General features: G+C 42.3%; 1 protein-coding gene across 5 annotated transcripts in view; it reads right to left on the reverse strand.

Annotated features, from left to right (window-relative positions):
- PTPN3 (protein tyrosine phosphatase non-receptor type 3) overlaps positions 1-19769 on the reverse strand; it is a 1694656-nt gene that overhangs the window by 258272 nt on the left and 1416615 nt on the right. For all 5 annotated transcript variants that reach the window (XM_069219598.1, XM_069219596.1, XM_069219595.1 and 2 more), the window contains one exon: positions 18146-18292. In XM_069219598.1, the coding sequence (XP_069075699.1) occupies positions 18146-18292 (147 nt within the window). The remainder of the gene's footprint in view (positions 1-18145; positions 18293-19769) is intronic.

Consider the following 19769-nt stretch of genomic DNA (forward strand, 5'->3'; position numbering starts at 1 on the left):
AGGTGTTAAAAGTGCACTAAAGGTGTTGTGAGGAGTCAACCTCAGAATCATTGGTCTACTGGAGGGGTCGGAGGACATGTCCCCCTCTGCAGTTGCCTTCCTTGAGTCACAGATTCCGTCGACCCTAGGTATTTCATCTAACAAGAACTCTGAGCTCGAGAGAGCTCACAGAGTACTACCTTCAAGGCGAAGAACGCCATATCACCATGTCCTATCATCTTCAGACCACTGCGTTACCAACACTCAGAGCTCATTCTAACACACATGAGAAAGATCAACTCACTTTCCTGGGAAGGCGCTAGGATTTCTATTTATCAAGACTTCACCAAAGACACTGTCTCCAGAAGGAAGGGCTTTCTGGCACTCAGGAAAGCATTACTGGGCAGAGAAATTCAAAATTATTTTATTGCTCTATCCAAATCTAAAATTGTCTTTAAAGGTCAGACCCACAAGTTTCTGGAAGCTGCAGAATTAATGACTTTCTTGGGCAATACCCTAGAGACTCGAATGGAGGACTCCAAATGTAGTCCTGTTTGATCCCCTACTATGTCTCTAGACATTTTGAATACCCTAGGCCCTGCTTCCGTACTTGCCCCTGTTTCGACCTCTAACTACCTACTATACTCACCACAAGTGCCACATGTGGAATCCCACTACCCTATATTAAGATGAGCACTACCCCAACGCGCCAGGCAATAATCCATAGTTCAGTCCAGTTAATACTGTTGCCCATTCGGCTCAGGACTTTGTAAGTGTTGTATTTCCATGATACTATATATTGCTATATGATGTTTTATAGAACGCTCAGGGTTGTTCTACCTGCTACTTTGACATATAACCACAAACCTCAAGATGCGTTCAATTCTTGCTAAAAGTGATGTTAGTGACATCAACCATGTTTTTGTCGACCTTGTTTAGCATCCACATTACTTAACACTCCTTGAGATTCAATCTGGGTTAAATCCCGCAAGCCATAAGAAAGACATACCTAGATGTGCACAGGTATGATATGTTCACTTTTAGTTCCCTAACTCGCTCACCAGGTTCTGCATAAATTGTGTATGCATAGTAGTCATTGTTCTAAATATGCTTGCTACTACATGTTCAACACTCACCATGGCTGTGCTCTTTGCCTATCCCATTTATTGTTTGATGCAGTGGGCACAAGCCCTCCTTTTTCTTGTGCGTGATATCATTTGCCGTGTATCCCACACCTCATCTGTTAGAGATCTTCTCCCTCCAGTGGGGATTCTTTGCAATAGAATTTTATTTTTATTTTTTTCCTTTTTCTCAACCTTTTTTCTCTCTGTTGTTACCCTCACCTCCCGAGTCATGTGTTCGCTTTGAGTTTCCTCTTAGCTTGCCACAAATAGTTCCCAATAGGTTTCCCCTACTCAGATGGTTGACCAACTTGCCACGACACTCCAGATTGTTTCCCTTAATATCAAAGGACTCAATCACCCTGTGAAAGTTCTCGGACTACTGCCAGTCTCTTAAAAGCAACTTGGTTTTCCTCCAGAATCTGCTACAAAGAAGTGTTGCCTGTGTGTTCTGGTTGGGTTCCTGATACTGCTTTCTCGGCTGCAATTTCTAAGAGGAATGGTGTTTTCACCTTGATCTCCAAAAGTTCCTGTGTTTCAATCATCACATCTGTACCGTATAACGATAGTAGGTGCCTGATTACACAGCTTTAGAGTGGTACAATGGAAACTTATGCAGTAAACGTTTATTGCCTCACCTCAGACGACCCCAAATCTGGGACAACTTATCTGCAAAATTCTCACCTTTCCCCCCCAAAGCCTCGATTGTCCTGGGCAGTGATTTCAACCTCCTGATGGACACCTCCTTATTAGATACAGGACCTCCCAAGGCCCACAAAGAGATGCATTCCATATGTACATCTCACTGCCTAACTGATTGCTGGAGATTGCACAAACCCTCAGGAAGTGACGTAATCTTCTTCTCCCCACCACACAAAACCTTCTTGAAAATAGACTACCTTCTGGTCAACTCCTCCCTACTCCATGACACACCCCCTGCAACCATTTAACCCATCACAATTTCAGACCATGCAGCTATCTCAACCACTCTCCAGATCCTCCCTATCCAATTAAAGGGATGAACCTGGTACATTAACACAGAGGTTCTGAACAATGATAACACTGTGCATGAGCTACACAAAGAACTAGCCCACTTCATACAGGAAATTAAAGACTCAGGGGGTTATTCCAACTTTGGAGGAAGTGGTAATCCGTCCCAAAAGTGACGGTAAAGTGACGGATATACCACCAGCCGTATTACGAGTCCATTATATCCTATGGAACTCGTAATACGGCTGGTGCAAATCAGTCACATTTGGGACGGATTACCACCTCCTCCAAAGTTGGAATAACCCCCTCAATCTCCTCCCCAGTAATACTTTGGTACACCCTGAAGTGTTTTTTCAGAAAATATGTCATAAGTGGCATGTCCAGAAAAAATAAACTAATGAAAGCATCCCAGGATAGTTTAACTGCACAGATCAAGGCTAAAGAATTGGTATATAGGCGACCTATTGATCCTTAAGACATGTCAGCATTAAAACAACTCTATTATGAATTTAACTCCATCATCAGTAAACGTGCTCACCTATGTGTACATGCCTAGAAAGCTAACAAATTATTACTTAAACAAAGCAGCAGATCACTAGTGGCAAACCTGAAATTCAAACACAATTCAACTCTAATTCAAAACATCAAAAATAACCAATGCAGAGTGCAAACGATGGTGGACGAAATCTTCAAAATGTTTCAAACACTTTTCACCTAACTATATACCCGACCATTAATACATCCAAAGAAGCATGTTTAGAATTCCTCTGTAACCTTCCAATAAAACCAATCTCTATCAATGATCAATTGCTCTTAACAAACTTGTCGACAGAGTTGAGATTAGCTAGCTGTAAAAGGTATCCTAACTGGTAAAGTCCCCGGACCAGACGGTCTCCCCATCAATTTCTATAAAACATTTGCTCCCACGGTTACAGAACCATTGGCGTCTGCCCTGAACCATTTTGCTACCTTCTGATTCGGGGTTGGTTTCTGCTTCAGAGGCCAACATTGTAGTCATCCCCAAAGATGGGAAGGACCCTTATGACCCTTAAAACTTTAGACCCATCTCCCTGATAAACATGAAGGCAAAGATTTACAGTAAAATCCTTGCTAAACGCCGGGATACCCAAAATGGTTCATCTCACCCAGACAGGCTTTATCAAAGGCCGACTAACTTGTGACAACTTCAGCTTATTTTCCCTTGTGATCGAAAAATATTCCAGTCCCTTCTCCTCTCCAGCAGCAGCTATAGCCTTAGATGCAGAGAAGGCCTTCAATAAGGTTTCATGGCCATGTCTAGAAGCCATCCTATCCAGATGCAATCTGAGCAACTTCTTCACTAGAATGGCAATGGCCTTATAGTGTAACCTCTCAGCTAGAATAAAAATTAATGACAACTTGAGACAGCCCTTTGGCCTACAACAGAGTATCCGCCAAGGTTGCCCAACCTCCTTTATTATTTCTTTTATCCACAGAGCCCCTCCTAGTTATGTTAAATGAGTCCACAGACATCCCAGGTATACAGCTCAGTGGCATAATCCTTACAAATGCTGCATTCGCAGATGATATTTTAATATTTATGACTCTCCAAGCTCAGCCATTCTAGTGTTCTTGGATATTACTGATTGCTTCTCCTTCTTTTCTGGTTATTCTTGAAACAAGGATAAAACGGAGGTCCTTCCTCTGAACATCCAATGCCACCCCCTCCATTGTCGGTACCTCCAATTTTCAATGGAAGTCTAATATTAAATACCTTGGCAGCTGGTTCTGTAATGATCTCTCAAAATCAACTGCCTCAATGAAAAAAGACGAATGAAAAAAATTAGCGATTTGTTGCCCGCATGGACTCCTAAACATATTTCATGTTAGGACAGACTTGAGACTGTCAAAATGATTGTGTCCCCACTGATCAACATTATGACTAGCATGTTCCCTGTCCGTCTGTATCACAACTTTGTCCTTACAATTGATAGAATTGTCTCTAAACTTCTCTGGAGCAAGAAAAAATTAGAACCGCCTTAGAAAACTGAGTGTCTCCCCAAGCTAGGAGGATGGAAGGTTCCTAATTGTGTAAACTACCAAACAGCATATTTGGCCGTGCAAGGTGCTGGTTTGAGATTGAAACTTCCAGGAAGCTTGTTTGGCTTAACGTGGAGATGACAATCTGCCATCCATTCTGTAAAAGCAAACCTGACTATGACCCACAATTCTTATCCACACTCCAAGAAAGAGCTTTAAAGACACAATTTAAGCTTTAATGTCAGTGGATAAATCTCTTGCATCTAATATACACAAATCTTTCTCCCTGTCGTTAAGGAATAACATGAAGCTTCAGCTCGACAACTTCCAATATCGGCAGCCAAAGGTATCTCACTGATATCGGATCTATAAATGGACTCCAAACCATTGTCCTTTGCAGCACCACAAAGTAACATAGGGGGTCATTCCTAGATTGGCGTGCGGCAGTTGCCGCCCGCCAAGCGGGAACCGCCAGAAGACCGTACCGCGGTCAAAAGACCGCAGTGGTCATTCTGAATTTCCCGCTGGGCTGGCGGGCGACCGCCAGAAGGCCGCCCGCCCTCCCAGCGGGAAACCCCCTTTCACGAGGATGCCGGCTCCGAATGGAGCCGGCGGAGTGGAAGGGGTGCGACGGGTGCAGTGGCACCCGTCGCGATTTTCAGTGTCTGCATAGCAGACACTGAAAATCTTAATGGGGCCCTGTTAGGGGGCCCCTGCACTGCCCATTCCAGTGGCATGGGCAGTGCAGGGGCCCCCAGGGGCCCCACGACACCCGTTCCCGCCATCCTGTTCCTGGCAGTGAAAACCGCCAGGAACAGGATGGCGGTAAGGGGGTCGGAATCCCCATGGCGGCGCGGCAAGCAGCGCCGCCGTGGAGGATTCCCTGGTGCAGCGGGAAACCGGCGGGACACCGATCAAACCTAATAAAAGTATCAAATATCAATAAATACAGTGCAGCCATTTAATTAAAACAAAAATAAATCAATGTGGAACCATCTGTTCTCAAGAGGCCTTGATGCTCAAAACCTTCTTTTATTAGTAACAAACTAGCCAGCCAGATTTACTAGTCATCGCCCCCCCCCTTATGAATTAGTGTTGGCAACAAACTTAGGGTTATTCGATCGATTCTCACCTATAAATTTGGCATGCTTATGCCATACAGAGACAAGGAATCGGCTTACTGAGTATACAATGGGCTCTGCAGTGTTTGTCCTAAATAAAAGCAGCGGCACCTGATAGTTTGCAATCCCTAGAGATAAGCTAGGTCAGAGCCATCGATATCTTGCTTCGCGATAACCTGGACAGGCGATAATATGAGTTATCGACTCAGAAGTCAACCCACATACAGAACATAAGGCAGATACACACCCCTTGGATCAAGCACTATAAAAAATGTTCAAATGAAGGCAACATAACCCAAGTCATAGGTAAAGGCTCTTAGTCAGAGGGGGAGATACAATGTCCAGGAAGGGCTCGAACAACGTAGCAGTTTTAACATCTAAGTACCTGTCAGTTAAGTGGCCCAAATTAGTCCTAGAGTTTTGGTGCTCCAAAATGTAACACCAATATGCCAACTTGACAACCTGTTTATCCACCTTATGAATCCACTCAGGATTATCCTAGAGTGCCAATATTTTCAACCTCCTGCTCCAATTATAAACAAAAATAAAGGTATTTTGAGGGTGTGGTCGAGTCTTATTAAATCCCGTAAGCAATCTCTGCACATATTCAATTCTGGGGTCGAACAAATGCACACCCAGTAAAGGAGAGGTTTCAGCTGGGAAAGTTCAGACACCCCATTGATGCCTAAATCATAGCTCAGGGGGATGAGTGATGTACTAATAAAGACACCCACTAGGGCCCTAATAAAATTGTTTTCAGCGACTGTTAGCTTGTGTGTGTTTGTGTACTCCCAAGTTTCAGCTCCATAAGTGGCTGCATTCAAGGCCTTAGCACGGTAAGCCTCAAGAGCAGGTGATATTGATCGAGTGAAGGGTGCATTAAAGAAGCATAAAATGGTGACAGACCCATGTGTCAGCGTGAGTGTACTCTTTGCAATTTGGAGAGCCCACTTAAACTTATCCACCAGAGTGACTCCCAAGTAATTAAAGCACGACACCCTGTTGTATTTAACACTGCCCACCCTGTGCCCAAGTATTTAATTTCACTCTTAACTAGGACATAATCGCTTCCTGTTTTCAGACCATGATCTCCTTTTTTCCTACAGTAACTGAATACCCGGAGACCTTTCCAAAGCCTGATGTCAACTGGCCAATAGCTGGGAGGGTGGTTTCTAAGTTTGAGGTAAATACCATTAGATCATCTGAATATAGGGGGACTTTTTTCTCTCAACTATTGCAGGTGAAAGGGATAATGGAGGAGTCTTTCCTGATCCAGCAAGCTAGGGGCTCAATATAGCAAGGGGGAGGTAAAACCTCCATTCACTAAAATTCTTTATAAAGGATCTTTGCAGATCAGACACACTGCTCTACAACAATTTTCACATAGATTATAGTGTTTTAGAGTGGTGGCCAGATAAGTCCAGTTTACCCTGTTGAAGGCTTTTGTAGCGTCTAGGGTTAGGACAGTTAGTGGGACATTAAAGGCTGTGGTCAAATCTAATGAACCTAATGAACCGACGAGGCCATAAGTTAATTTGTGTATGTATCTTCCCTGTACAAAACCCTTCTGATCTTTGTGTAGCAGCCCAACAGCTACTCCACTCAGCCTCTCTGGCAAAACCTTTGCAAATATTTTATAGTCACAGTTTATGAGAGAGATGGGTCTGTAGGATTCACATGTAGCTGGGTTTTTTCCCTGGTTTCAAGATTAACATATCTGTTGCCTCATTCCAAGATTGCAGTAACTGAATCCCTTGCTCTGAAAGTCTCCCCGAATAGTGTGGTCATGAAAAGCAGAATCAAATCACATAAGGCCTTGTAAAGCTCTACTATCAGACCACTAGAGCCCACACAACTTTACCCCCTTTACTTGAACTAATGCCCCCCTTAAACTCTAACTGAGTAATAGAGTTGTTCAAGACACACTGGTAATTTACTGACAGAGTGGGTAGAGCCTGCACACCTAACCATTGACTAATCACCTCCTCTGTTATCTGTAGGTCCTCAATATACAAATTATTTAAAACCCCCTGGCAAGCTCTCTCTATGTCAGAGCTGCTAGTCATGTTTGAAACCCTCACATCACACTTTATTTCCTTAACAGTATTCCTTGTTTGATCTGATATGATCTTCCAAGCCAAAATCTTGACCCGCACTCTCCCCATATTGAAAATGTGCTAGATTACTTACTTCCCATCTCTCCTTCACTGTGGCCTCCAGCAGAACTGCCAACTGCTCTCTTAACAACCATAGCCTGTTTTCTAGGGCTACCCTCCCTGATGTTAGATTTAATTATCAATAATGCTTCCACTTTCTGCACTTTGGATTCCAAATTGCTGATATAATTGTTATACTTCCTAATCCTAAAACTAGATAAACGAGTGGTCTTCTCCCTTAGAAAAGCCATAAATGCATCCCATACTACTGGCGAAGAGGCAGTGCCAACATTCAACTTAAGGAATTCCTTCGTCTCCACACAAAGGTTGTTAACAACGTCCATATCTAATAGTATGGTATGATGTAGGGTCTATCTTCGTATCTCAGCCTTGATGATAGGAATTTCAATATTATGGCAAAGTGATCAGACCAGTGGGCTGCTAAATCGGTTATATCCTGGATATCCTCTCTTAAAATAAGACCAGTTAAAAAGAGGCTGATCCTGGAAAAATTACAATATTTTTTATTATGAAAAGAGTAAGTCTGTGTTCGTCCTGCTCTTTCCCTCCCAACATCACACAGTGCTAACTCACCCTTCTTATTTTTTTAATAAGCTTTGGCTTTAGGAAAACCTGTTGACTGGATTTGGCTGATCTGTCCACATTATTGTCCAATAAAACAATAAAATCTCCAGGAAGGTAAAATTTAACCAAGGAAGATCATCTTAAGAGGCTCAATGTCATTAGAATTCAGAGCATAATAACCCACAAGCATAAAATTCCTATCACAGAATTGTTAGCGATGATCCACCTCCCTGACTTATCTGTGACACTTCCTGTAATGAATACAATCACTTGCTTCTTAACCAAAATGGTACCTCTCTAGTGCTGGAACTTTGGTCGGTGCACGCCATTTGTTGCACCCATATTTGAGACTTAAATAAATCTGTGCATTCTGCCCTAGTGAGACGGGTTTCCTGTAGAATAATAATGGGGGCTTGTGAATCCATTAGATATAATAGAATCCTTTCCCGCCTCCCTTTTGTACGAAGACCATCAATGTTCCATGTAAGTATCTGTAGAGGACTCTTATGCCATTAATCCCATGACCCATCAGATAGCTGAGTGTTATAGCAAACCTTATTGTGCCCTTGCTGTGGATTTGTTTTTTTACTTTTTCACTCATGCTACCCACCCTGTGCTCCCTTGACCTCCTAGCCCTAACCTGTGAAGACCCCCCCTCTTGGAGAACACTCCGCTGCTTCCACATGCACTATTAGTCCCTTTTAGAGTACCCTAGGATGTCCTCAAGTGCATGTACAAAAGAAAAGATAAAGAGCCTAAAGTTGCAATATTTGAAACAGTTAATAAAGAGAACCTAAGCCACTAAGATGAAACCTCTGTTGATGGCTATCACCATTATTTTATGAGAGGTTACTCATCTTAATGGCTTCCAACAGCTCTTCTGCTTCTCTAACTCCCCTTAAATTATGCATTTTATTACTATGCATATCCCAGAGGGAAGCTTGGAATATTAGCTTGCCAGTAGCCCCTAATTTAGTTTAATCCTCTATACACTTCCCCAGCTACCACTGGAGGTTTAGGGTTGCCTATGAAATATCTGATCTGATCTGCACTTTTCCGTTTCAGTGCTTTGGACAAAATCCTTTCTTTAAAAGAGTATGAGTGGAAGTTCAGCAAAATTTTCCAAGGTTTACTTCTGTTGTGAGGATTCTTATCTATTCTTTAGATATCCTTAGCTACATCTTCCTCGCTATCTTCCATTTGGGTTCCTACCTTTATCAAATTGACCACATTGGCTTTTAGATCCTCCCCTTCCACTCCCTCAGGGACACTCAAGATTTGTATGTCTTCTTTGCTTAAGCTATTCCCTAATGACTCTAGCTTTTTTAGATATTCCAGGTCACTGGGCATCTATGCCTGTATCTCTATCCTATTTTTTTCACTGTGTCTTTCAGTTCCGAGACCTTATCCTCGAGAACTTGAGTCCTGGTAGCCAAGAGATCAAACTTTTTCTCAAGTACTTCACATAAGCTATGTATTTCTCCTTGATTTACTTTTGAGATTGCAAAACCAATTTTTAATTTTGGCAGACTATGTGAGAATCACTGACTCAAGTGAAGTAGTTGTCGCCTGCCCCCTAGGTGCAAGAGCTATGGAGGGAAGGGTGAGGGCCTGAACACTCCCATTAGGGGGGCATCTGGATATTTGCAGGGTTGTTTCTCAACTTCAGGATCTTCCAATATCTCCTCTTCCTTAAACCCCTCTAAGACTTGAAATCTACTGGTCTCAACTCTCCTCAACCCCTTTGCACTCGCCATTTCCTCTAGTCTTAGAAAGCATCCTAATACCTCAACCTTTCTGGCTCCAAACCCCACAGACAAGCCTGCCCTGTTTCTCTCGCTGTCACACTGGGGTATGTTACCTTTGGTAACACCTTGAAGAAGGACCTTAAAGAAAGGGTGATTTGTAACTTTTTGGGGTTATGTTCTCTTTCTTGCAATTTCTTGTGCTGTTAGACAGAGTTTTTAGAGATTCTTGAGGCCCAGGAAAAAAAGTCTGGGGGTTTTTGCAATGGTATTTTGTTCTCAGCAGCAGGACCTATTTTTAAGGACTGGTGATACCTACTGACAATGCTTTTTGGGGTGGCCGGGAGAGTCCTCACACTTTTCCTCAGGGACGTTCTAAAAGAATATTTAATTCTGTTCTCAAGATCATTGAATATGTTAGTTCTTTTAGGCTCCATACCAAGCATGTTTAATCCTGTGCTGCATCCGCCCTCCAGCACCTCATCCCTGCTTGTGGCGACTCGCTCTTCCTAGTCAAAGCATATTCAGCATCTGCTGACTTAGGCTCAGTCAACGGGCCACTTCCCGGCTCCTTTACTACAGCCAACATAGGAATCTCCCTTCATGTTCTGGCGCTGCCTCCTTTCCCCCAAAGGGAGACACTTGCAGCAGCCCTGAAGCTCTTTTGAATCTCAGAAGCGGCTCATGTCTAGTGTGCTGCACCGAAGACAGCTGCTCTGGTGTTTGCCCCTGCTTCTGCCACCTTCTAAAAGAGTGAGCAGCATGGCTCAAGAAAGGCAGTAAGAAAAGTCATGTAGTGTTATCTTGGTGTGGCCGAAAGCTAATTACAGGCTCTTCTAGTGAGGGCATAGGTCTGAACATCCCTTGCTAACGATGTTCTAGTGACCTGCTTCCCTTGCCAGTTGCCATGTTGGTTGAGGTTGAAAGTACTACAAGCAATGGCCGGGTTGTGGTTTCATATCGGAAGCGCTATGATACTGGAATACTATAGTAATTTGCTCCTACCTGGGATTCCCTGGGCACCCAGAGTGTCTCAAGGATAAAGTGGCTGTGACAATAAAGTCAGCAAGCTTTCAAACATGGGGGCAACTCACATCAGATGGAAAGCTCATCCCACGGAATGAGCTTTTTGCAGTAGTGGGAGGTAGCCTCTCTAGGTTCAAATACTTGCAACTTAAAAGTTGTACCTAGAACTTGGGTTTTAAACTGGGAACTAATAATCGTTTGGAAGAACAACTGATGAAAAACCGCCAGGGAAGAAGGAAGTATCATTATGGTATTGGGAGCTGTTGAATAACCTGGATGGGGATTTCACCTTATCAGAAGAGCTGTGGGGAGAATACTTGCCAAAGACACAGTTTCAAGATTTATGGCAAGTATCGATGCACACATCATACAGCACTGTCAACCCTGCTTTTTAAAGAAGGAATCTTCTTTTTTCCCCCACCACAGAGACTATTGGACGCCACACAGGATCGCGAAGATGGGAAAGAGGGAGCTGCTAAGTGCAAGAAATGTGGACTAGACAGTCATATGTTTATGGTGTGCCCTGGGATCTAGCAATTTTGGGAAAAAATTGGGTAAGACCGTCAAGAGTATATTAGGGATAAACATAAAGGTAAGTCTTAGATTAATTATCTTTGGGGAAGTACAGTAACCGGCTAGATTGAGTGGTGGGGAAACGCCCTGAACGCCGACTCCTAAACAACGAAGTCCTGGTTAACGAAAGCGGAACAACGCTTTCCTTAACCACGACTTTGTTGTTTTGTGCCTTAACCACGCATGTGCGGAACAACGTACATGCGTGTTTAAGGCACAAACAAGGGACTCGGCTGAGGAGGACGACGCGGACGATGAGCAGACGACTCAGGTAAGTGGGGCGGGGGTGGGGCGGTTGGGGTGCTTTAGGTTTTGGGGCAGGGGTGGGGGGTCGGGGTGTTTCAGGTTTTGGGGTGGGGGTGGGGGGTCAGGGTGTTTTAGGTTTTGGGCAGGGGGTCGGGGTGTTTTAGGTTTTGGGGCGAGGTGGGGAGTCGGGGTGTCTCAGGTTTTGGGGCGGGGTGAGGGGTTGGGGGTTTTAGGTTTTGGGGCAGGGGTGGGGGGTCGGGGTGACGCATGCAGGAACAATGAATGCCTATTACTAATGCCTTTACCAGGAATGCCTTTACAACGAAAAATCGCTGTTAAGGCATTTGTGGTAAAGGCATTAGTGGTAACAACGAGGTCGTTGTTCCGATCTCATTGTTCAGGCACTCGTTGTTCCGGCAGGCGTCGTTCTGACATACATTCTGAGTGGTGACAAATGCAAGCTGCTTTTCTATATTGTGTTACTGGCTCGAAGGGGAATATGTAGGAATTGAGTGGCGGAGGCCCCTCCTCTGTGTACAGATTGACTCAATGTACTCTCTTATATTTACAAGATATATATGGCAGGGGGTCTATCTTAGAGGAATAATTGTTGGTTTCCTTTGATAAAGTAGTGAGGAATGGAACAACAAGAAACTTGGTAGCACTGTGGTGAGCTCATAATCTGTCCAATGATTAGACCTACCACGGCTTGGATTGAAGACACTCTGCTCTTAGACCAGGGTAACCCAAAAAAAAGAACAAGTACCGGCATGGCTTTTCCCCCATTGCATAAGGCTACGACATTGGTACCAGGGAGTTGATTTGGAGCCTGAGAGCACTGACACTTGCTGGGCCTGGTACTCACCGCCTGGCGATGCTGAACAAATGTTTTTTTCATGCTGCTGCATGAACTTCCCATTGATAACCTTTAGCCCTCACCTAGCTGAGCAACCAATCAAACCCCCAGAATCAGACCTTGCTTTTCTGGATCTGCTAACCACCATTGCCCTTAAAGTCCTACTGATTGACTGGAAATCTGTTCATAATGGTTTTTATAATACATGGTGGGTATGGGTCACTTTTCTTAGAAGCACACATATATCCCAATAACTTGACAACGGCAACCCCAGTACATAGCAGCACATTTGGGAAACTTAGACGTCTTTATTCGCAACTTGTCCACACAGTAATGGAACTCCCGGACACTGTTGCGCTGCCATAGATTCCATTCACTCCCTTGACTATGCCAATATACTAACACCCCATGACCCCTCTCCCACTCCTACCTATTAACCTACTTATATGTAATGCTTTTTAAATTATGTAATTCTATGTTGATTACCCAGGAGCCAACGGCAGTTCTAATGATTTCCAGAACAAGACCGCTCCCAACCATCTTTAAGAACAATCATACCTTTACTGAATGTTTAGTCCCTATTCCCTAGCTCAACACGATTCGCATAAGATTCCCTGACATAACCAATATCATAACTCTTGTGATTTTGTTATTGCTGTGCTCCATTGAACTCAGGTCTACATGTATCGTCGTTTTGTGCTATTTTGCTTTTATTGTTTTACTTAAAAACGCAAAGAAAATATTTAGAGCATAAAACGTTGGTATTATATACCTTTATTGGCTATGATACTTTCCATATATAGACATTGCAGCAAAAACCTTAAGCTAGTATATTTAAAGACAAAGGCCTTTCAGTATGTTCTTAACGCTCAGGACTATGTAATGTGTGTCAACACAGTGCCTTTGACGGCACTAATATCACAGCGATATCTTGCGGCAATGTATATTTCACCAAGTGAAGGCTGAGCTAGCTTAGCACACAGCAGCAAAACCCTGGAAAACAGGGGAATGATTGGCTACTCCCAGTAAGCACCAGCCCAATTCATGCTTCCCATGCACCATCCTGGTAGACACAAATCGGGAAGGGTTGACCGGGCAAGGCTGAGGAGTTGTATTGCTGTGCCAATTCATTTGGAGTACCTCCAACCACTTTGTGGCTGATCTGTGCGGCACAAGTTATCAATAATCACACATCAAATCATAACTGAGTCAACACAAAAGATTGACATAAAAACTGACTATAAATATCACTTCTAAACGTAAGACTACTTACATGTGGATGCCCCTTACACCAGTGGATGAAAGCGACAATGCTACATTATCTGCACCTTGTTTCTGGTGACAATGTTTTTCGTTTTTTGATAGTACGACACACATTTAACAGTTCAGCTCAAAATTAATTCCTTATAACATGTTTCGTTTGCCATTTTGTGCAAAGACAGACTGATACAAACACAAATATAAAAATAAAAATAAAATTTAAAAATCCTGAGGCTGCTGCTCCCCGTCCCACTGCTAGCCGCTTCCTTTCCTCCAGACAGTCCGTGGGGCACAGGCTCACAATTCAGACGCTGCTCTCATGCTATACGAAGCATGAGCGCAGTGTCAGGATTGGCCTGAGCGGGCACAGGAAGCCTGTGCTATTTCTTCAACCTGGCTGTGTAACACGGCTGGGTTGGAGAAATGTAAGTGCGCATGTCGGTTTGGCAGGCCTCACACGCTTATCCAAACCGACATCCGCACTTTAGAAGTGGCCACCACTCCTCTTCCCTATGACCCGACCCCACCCTACATTCCATGGATGTCAGAGAGATATCAACAAATGAAATGATCATAACATTGTTTTATTATTATTTTATTTGTCATTGCCTGCCTGACTTTGAGTAGGGGGATGGCCTCATCTACTGTTACGGAGGAGCTGCCTGGGGCCGGATTCCCGGGATACATGCTAATTTTGTCCTGCTTTCATATTCAGATAATGGGACATAATTCAGCAGTGCTTGCATGTTGCCTACATTCTGTTCAGAGCAGCAAAAGGGAGAGACAGTGAAGGGGCTTCCCTTTTTTTTTACTTCTAACAGGCCTAAAACAAAGGTCCTGTTTTAAGGATCATCAGCACTTCTTTTGTTCAACTATAATCTTAGCTGGGACCCAGCTGGAGCCTAACACCTAGATGTCAAGGGAACAAAGGCAAGCAGCTTATCAGTAACAAGCACTTTCGAGAAACTATGACTTTTAGGCAGGTTTGGGACATTGTTCGATCCCCCATGTAAGAGTTATTCATGCATTGTAAGAATGCAATTATTATCAGTGGGTGTGAGTGATTACATAAATAATGATTTATAAGGCGCCTATTTTTTTTATGTATCATTTTAAAGCACTACTCATCCCAGCGTGTGATATCAGTGCGTTTTGCATCACGCAAAGAAGCACAATAAATTATACATGTATAAGTAATTGTCCAGGAAATGTAACATAAGACAATCAATGTTATAAGGTGTAGGACTCATATATCGTCCATACTTGTAGACATTATGGGCCTGAATGCAACTTTGGCGGAGGGGGCTAATCCGTCCCAAATGTGACGGATATCCCGTCCGTCGTATTACGAGTCCATTATGCCCTATGGAACTCATAATACGGTGGGTGGGATATCTGTCACATTTGGGACGGATTAACCCTCTCCGCCAAAGTTGCAATCAGGCCCTATATGCTAATAGTGAACGGTCGGGGGTAATGCAGTCAGGATATACAACAGTGCATAGAGATTGTGGTTGGCTGTACTAAAAAGACTGTTTCACTTCCGAAAGGAACCCTTCTTCATAACCTTAGAATAACAACAAATTGAGAAAAAAACACAATAAACATCTAAATCCATGACAAAGTTTGCATGCAGTTCCTTGATGTCGGTAAATAGATCACTGAGCTGAGTTAGGATTGCAACTTATGAACTGAAAGTAAGAAAATTACCTCAGTGTCAAAATCAGTAGCTCACTTACCTGTCTGTATAAAACACAAACCTGTGATCTGCATATTACATGATGTGCTCTGCAGCAAGCACATTAACCCTCTATGCTACTTTAGGTGTCAAAACTGTGACTGCACAAAACACTGAACTCTTCAAGAGCTGTGTTAACCACTAGAGTTATTTTTGTCACTATTGTAATCTCCTGAAAATTGCTGAGCACACGAACAGTGACTCTGATTTTCAAGCTCCTCCACTTGTGACTCCACCCCATTTCCTCTGCCATATCTTCACCCCCAATATACAGGTACCTGTAGTAATTTATTTCTAATGCCAGCACTGAAGGCAAACAATGCATGCCCATTTTTGTAAAGCGGCTCGCTGATGCCCATTTCTGATGTGATAGATACGCTAACTGAATCCCGGAACAGCATACTCCACAATCTATGTAGGTCTGTAAATTGAGCACCATAAATTGGGTAGTAGCAACATTCACACTGCTGCATAATTGCATTATGAAGCACTATAAAAACACAAGTTATTATGATTACAATAACATTTGGAGAGGAGCTAATTTTTTTGAGGTTACAAAATGTAAACATAAAAGATGCTGTGGCTTGGAGAAAAAACTGGATGGACACATCAACAAGCAATAACTGAAGGATTCTGATTCCAACTAGGCAATGGCTGAAGAGTTCCGACTCGGAGCTCAGTCTCTTTGTATAAACACAACAAGATGTCTTTGCTTATGCCAGACATAAACATAACCATCACAAAGAGGATAACGAAGATATAAGCAGAACAAAAATGGCTTCAGTAGAAGTTATTCTACAATACAATTATAGCTGTGCAATATATTAAGTTACTCCACATTTCAATTCATATATGGGTATTATTTTGGTGCTGCTTCAAATTAAATAAAATATTTATGACATGCTTTAGTGTGGTTTTTTTCCTAGCTTAGGCTAATCTAGGCCTCCGTTCCATCTTTTTAAATGGCTGATGTATCATGATGTTCATTATATGCTTATATTTCTTGCCTGACACCACACAAATCAAGGTGTGCATCATTTATTTTGTATGACATTTTATTCTCGAACTCACTGGAGGAAGCCTTTTGCTACTTACCAAGGGTCTTCATGCTAGCAGACTGTATTGTATTCATATAAATTGTTTTCTGTTGCTTCTGCAATTAGTTGCTAAGAATGGAAGGTTATAAGAAGTTTTAGGATACTGCAGTAGAATTTATTACAGTGATGATACTTTTGAGTATGCCATGCTGGCTTTACGGTTTCCATAATTTTCCATGCCTAAATTGACCATATAAATCCTTTGATTTGGGAATGAACCAGAGACTTTGGGTGTATAATGGGAATGCTGTCCAATTATCTGTTGTTTTACTGCACATTTCAGACAATCTATTTTCAGATTTTGCTTGATACTACATTTGTATCTGAACTTTAAATGTCTTTGTGGCAACTGATTCCTATGTATCTCTACTGAATGGACGAGATTATTGATGCATTTGATTTTTTCTATTTTAGGTACTGCACTTTACATTTTGTTAAACCTGCATTGTTTTCCAAATTTCTGATCTGCAACTCCATTTTGGAGTTAAGCCTTCAACTAATTGCTTTTGAAATGCTGTTTTGAGTTTTGTAAATAAAAACGCGGCGGTGCCCAAAGCTCTGCTCTGAAACTAACAGCCGCTGCAATTAAATGTGCGAGCAAGGAATAATGAAGGAGCGTAATCCTTAAGCCATCTCTGGCCTCTTCAATTCATTTACTGCCACTCTCTGACCCTTCAGCTCACTCTTGCAGCTTTCTGTTTTCTCCCTTTATGACGCTTTTTTGTTTTCTCTTCCTCCGTCTTTCCCATATGGGTCTTTTGGTCGCAGGAAATGCTTGAGGCAGGAAAATAAGTACCAGCACCGGAGACCACTGGCACAAATTAAGCACTGCTAGGGATACCTCAAAATTCTTGAGGTCAACACTGTCCTCAACCCCGCAAATTAGCACCACTATCGAGTTAATGATCCAAGTGAGAGCGCACCAACACTGACAAAGGATGATGCTAAACTCTGCATTATTTTCCTGATAAAAGTAAAATATAAAGTAACTAGAACCAGGGTTGGCCATTTCACTATCCCGAAATCCACTATTCATATGTAAAACCTGCATTAGCTGTCGAGTGGAAACAATAAAGGAATTTGCACGATACCATGTGCTTCTAAAAGATTTAACATCCTTCCACAATATGTGGCCTTCGTGTTGCTGAAAAATAACAGCTAAATCCAAGTACCTCTCTGCAAACAGGTTCAAAACGTAGAAGGGTTTATTCTCTGGGATACAATGTGAAAAATCGCATTTTTATGTGATGTGTAGCTGTCATGACAGCAGAAGTAAAGGGCATGAATGAATAGGATGGGTGCATACGCTTTTACAACCATCTTCGCAAACTGATTTTAATATCACAAGCAAACAATTTATTTAAATATTTAATCCATAGCAAGAAATGTCATACATATTCCATCCATGTCACTTTTGCCTGTCCGCATTATCCAACCTGCAGTCACTAAGCAGACAAATTGGACAAAGAGCTACATGGGACCTGTCTGCAGTGGGCGGTTCTGCAAAGCATTGATGAATACTCAAAACAGAGTGGAACGTGACCATGCGTATTCAAGAAACCATGAGATGCTGCCATTGACTATCTTTATAAAATCAGATATTGTACCATGGTCAAAAAATACTGCTACTTACCCGTCCTCGCTCTGTGAGAGTTGTGAGCATGACGATAAGCGACAACTGATGATCCCACACCAACTGCCAAAAATGTGCACAGGTATGAGGAAGTGGTCCTTGTGAAGCTATGTATTTGTTCACAACACCAGTGGAAGGAATTTCCATCTACAGTATGAATGAAAAACAGTAGCGTTTACTTTTGCATAGAGGTTAACCTGTTTATAAGACAAAGATCAGGCACAATTGTCATTATGCAGCCAAAATATGCATATTTCAGAACATTTATTGCCATCTTGTAGTCTTATTGTTTTGCATCATTTTCACATGTCTGACACTGACTTGAACAGAAAATGTATTTAATTGAAATTTAAAAGGATGGATCAGTGACATTTTATTTTCGAAGCAGTCTCCTGTCAGTATTTTGGGTGACTTTTCATACGCAAGGCATGCCCTTGCATTCAATTTGTGTAATATGTAAAAGTTTGGCAAAAATTTGGTGGATTTTGCAGGAAAAATGTTATTTCGACCGCTCCTAATACCAGACGATGAAGATGTGTCTACACAACTATGAGGAAGAGCATCACTCAATATCTTAGCCGCGCAAAATGTAAACTCCTATTGTGAATATGGCCATGCCATAACATGTGGCAGTGTTACTATAACAAATCCAGTGTTTCCAGATTAATACTGGTGGAAACAAAAAGAACGTAGCAGCCACTGGTGAACCTCAGTTTGGGTAGACTTTACATTACAAGAAATGTTAGGCAAACTTGATATTGCTCCTGCAAGGATAAGCGAAAAAAAAAAAAACATTGGAAAGTGGATTTTTACTAACAGTGAAAAGAAGGAGAGACTTCTGGTTTCCTCGAATCTCCATAATCTAAATTAATTTCATATGATTAAATACACGGTAGCTGTTTTGCAAACCCCATTAAAAAAGGGCCTCTTTTAGCACATCAGTAATGGATACGGCAAACCATACAAGGAAAACTATTTAACATTTTCAGCATTTTGAACTAATCATGTACAACCTCACTTCAGCTACTGGAAAAGAAAAACAGATATTTTTGCCTACGTTCGTTTTATGCATTAAAATCTCAATAACCAGTGATTCAAATGGAGTGGATGCTGTTCATCTCAGCTACAGTATTTTACTGACAAATGTACCACACACAGACACACACTTCCTAATTGGGATAATGCAAGACAGAGGAGCTCGTTGACCATACACATGCACCAGAATACACCACAATAGGAACCGAATCCCAAGGTAATTACGTTTTGCTATTCAATTCATTTACAAAGAATGTTATGTTATAGTGGTTTGTAGAGCGCATTCATCATCTGAGAGGGTATCCTGGCGCTGAGCAGTTATGAGTCTGGGCACAACTAGGGCCTAGGAGGACTAATCCAAAAGCCAGGTCTACAGCTTCTTGTGGAATTCAAGAATTGGGGAAGAGGCTCTTAGTGTACCAGTAGGTCATTTCACACTTCAGAAACCATGTAGTAGAAGGCTCAACCACCAGATCTGGTTTTCCATATGCATAGGATTTGTGCATGTAGGAGTGGAGGTGTCTGGAAGGTGGGTGAAAGCAGATGCAATTGTTGAGGTATGCTGGGGTCAATGTTATGTACTGCAGTG

The sequence above is a fragment of the Pleurodeles waltl genome, chromosome 2_2, assembly GCF_031143425.1.
Source record: "Pleurodeles waltl isolate 20211129_DDA chromosome 2_2, aPleWal1.hap1.20221129, whole genome shotgun sequence".
Lineage (NCBI taxonomy): Eukaryota > Metazoa > Chordata > Amphibia > Caudata > Salamandridae > Pleurodeles > Pleurodeles waltl.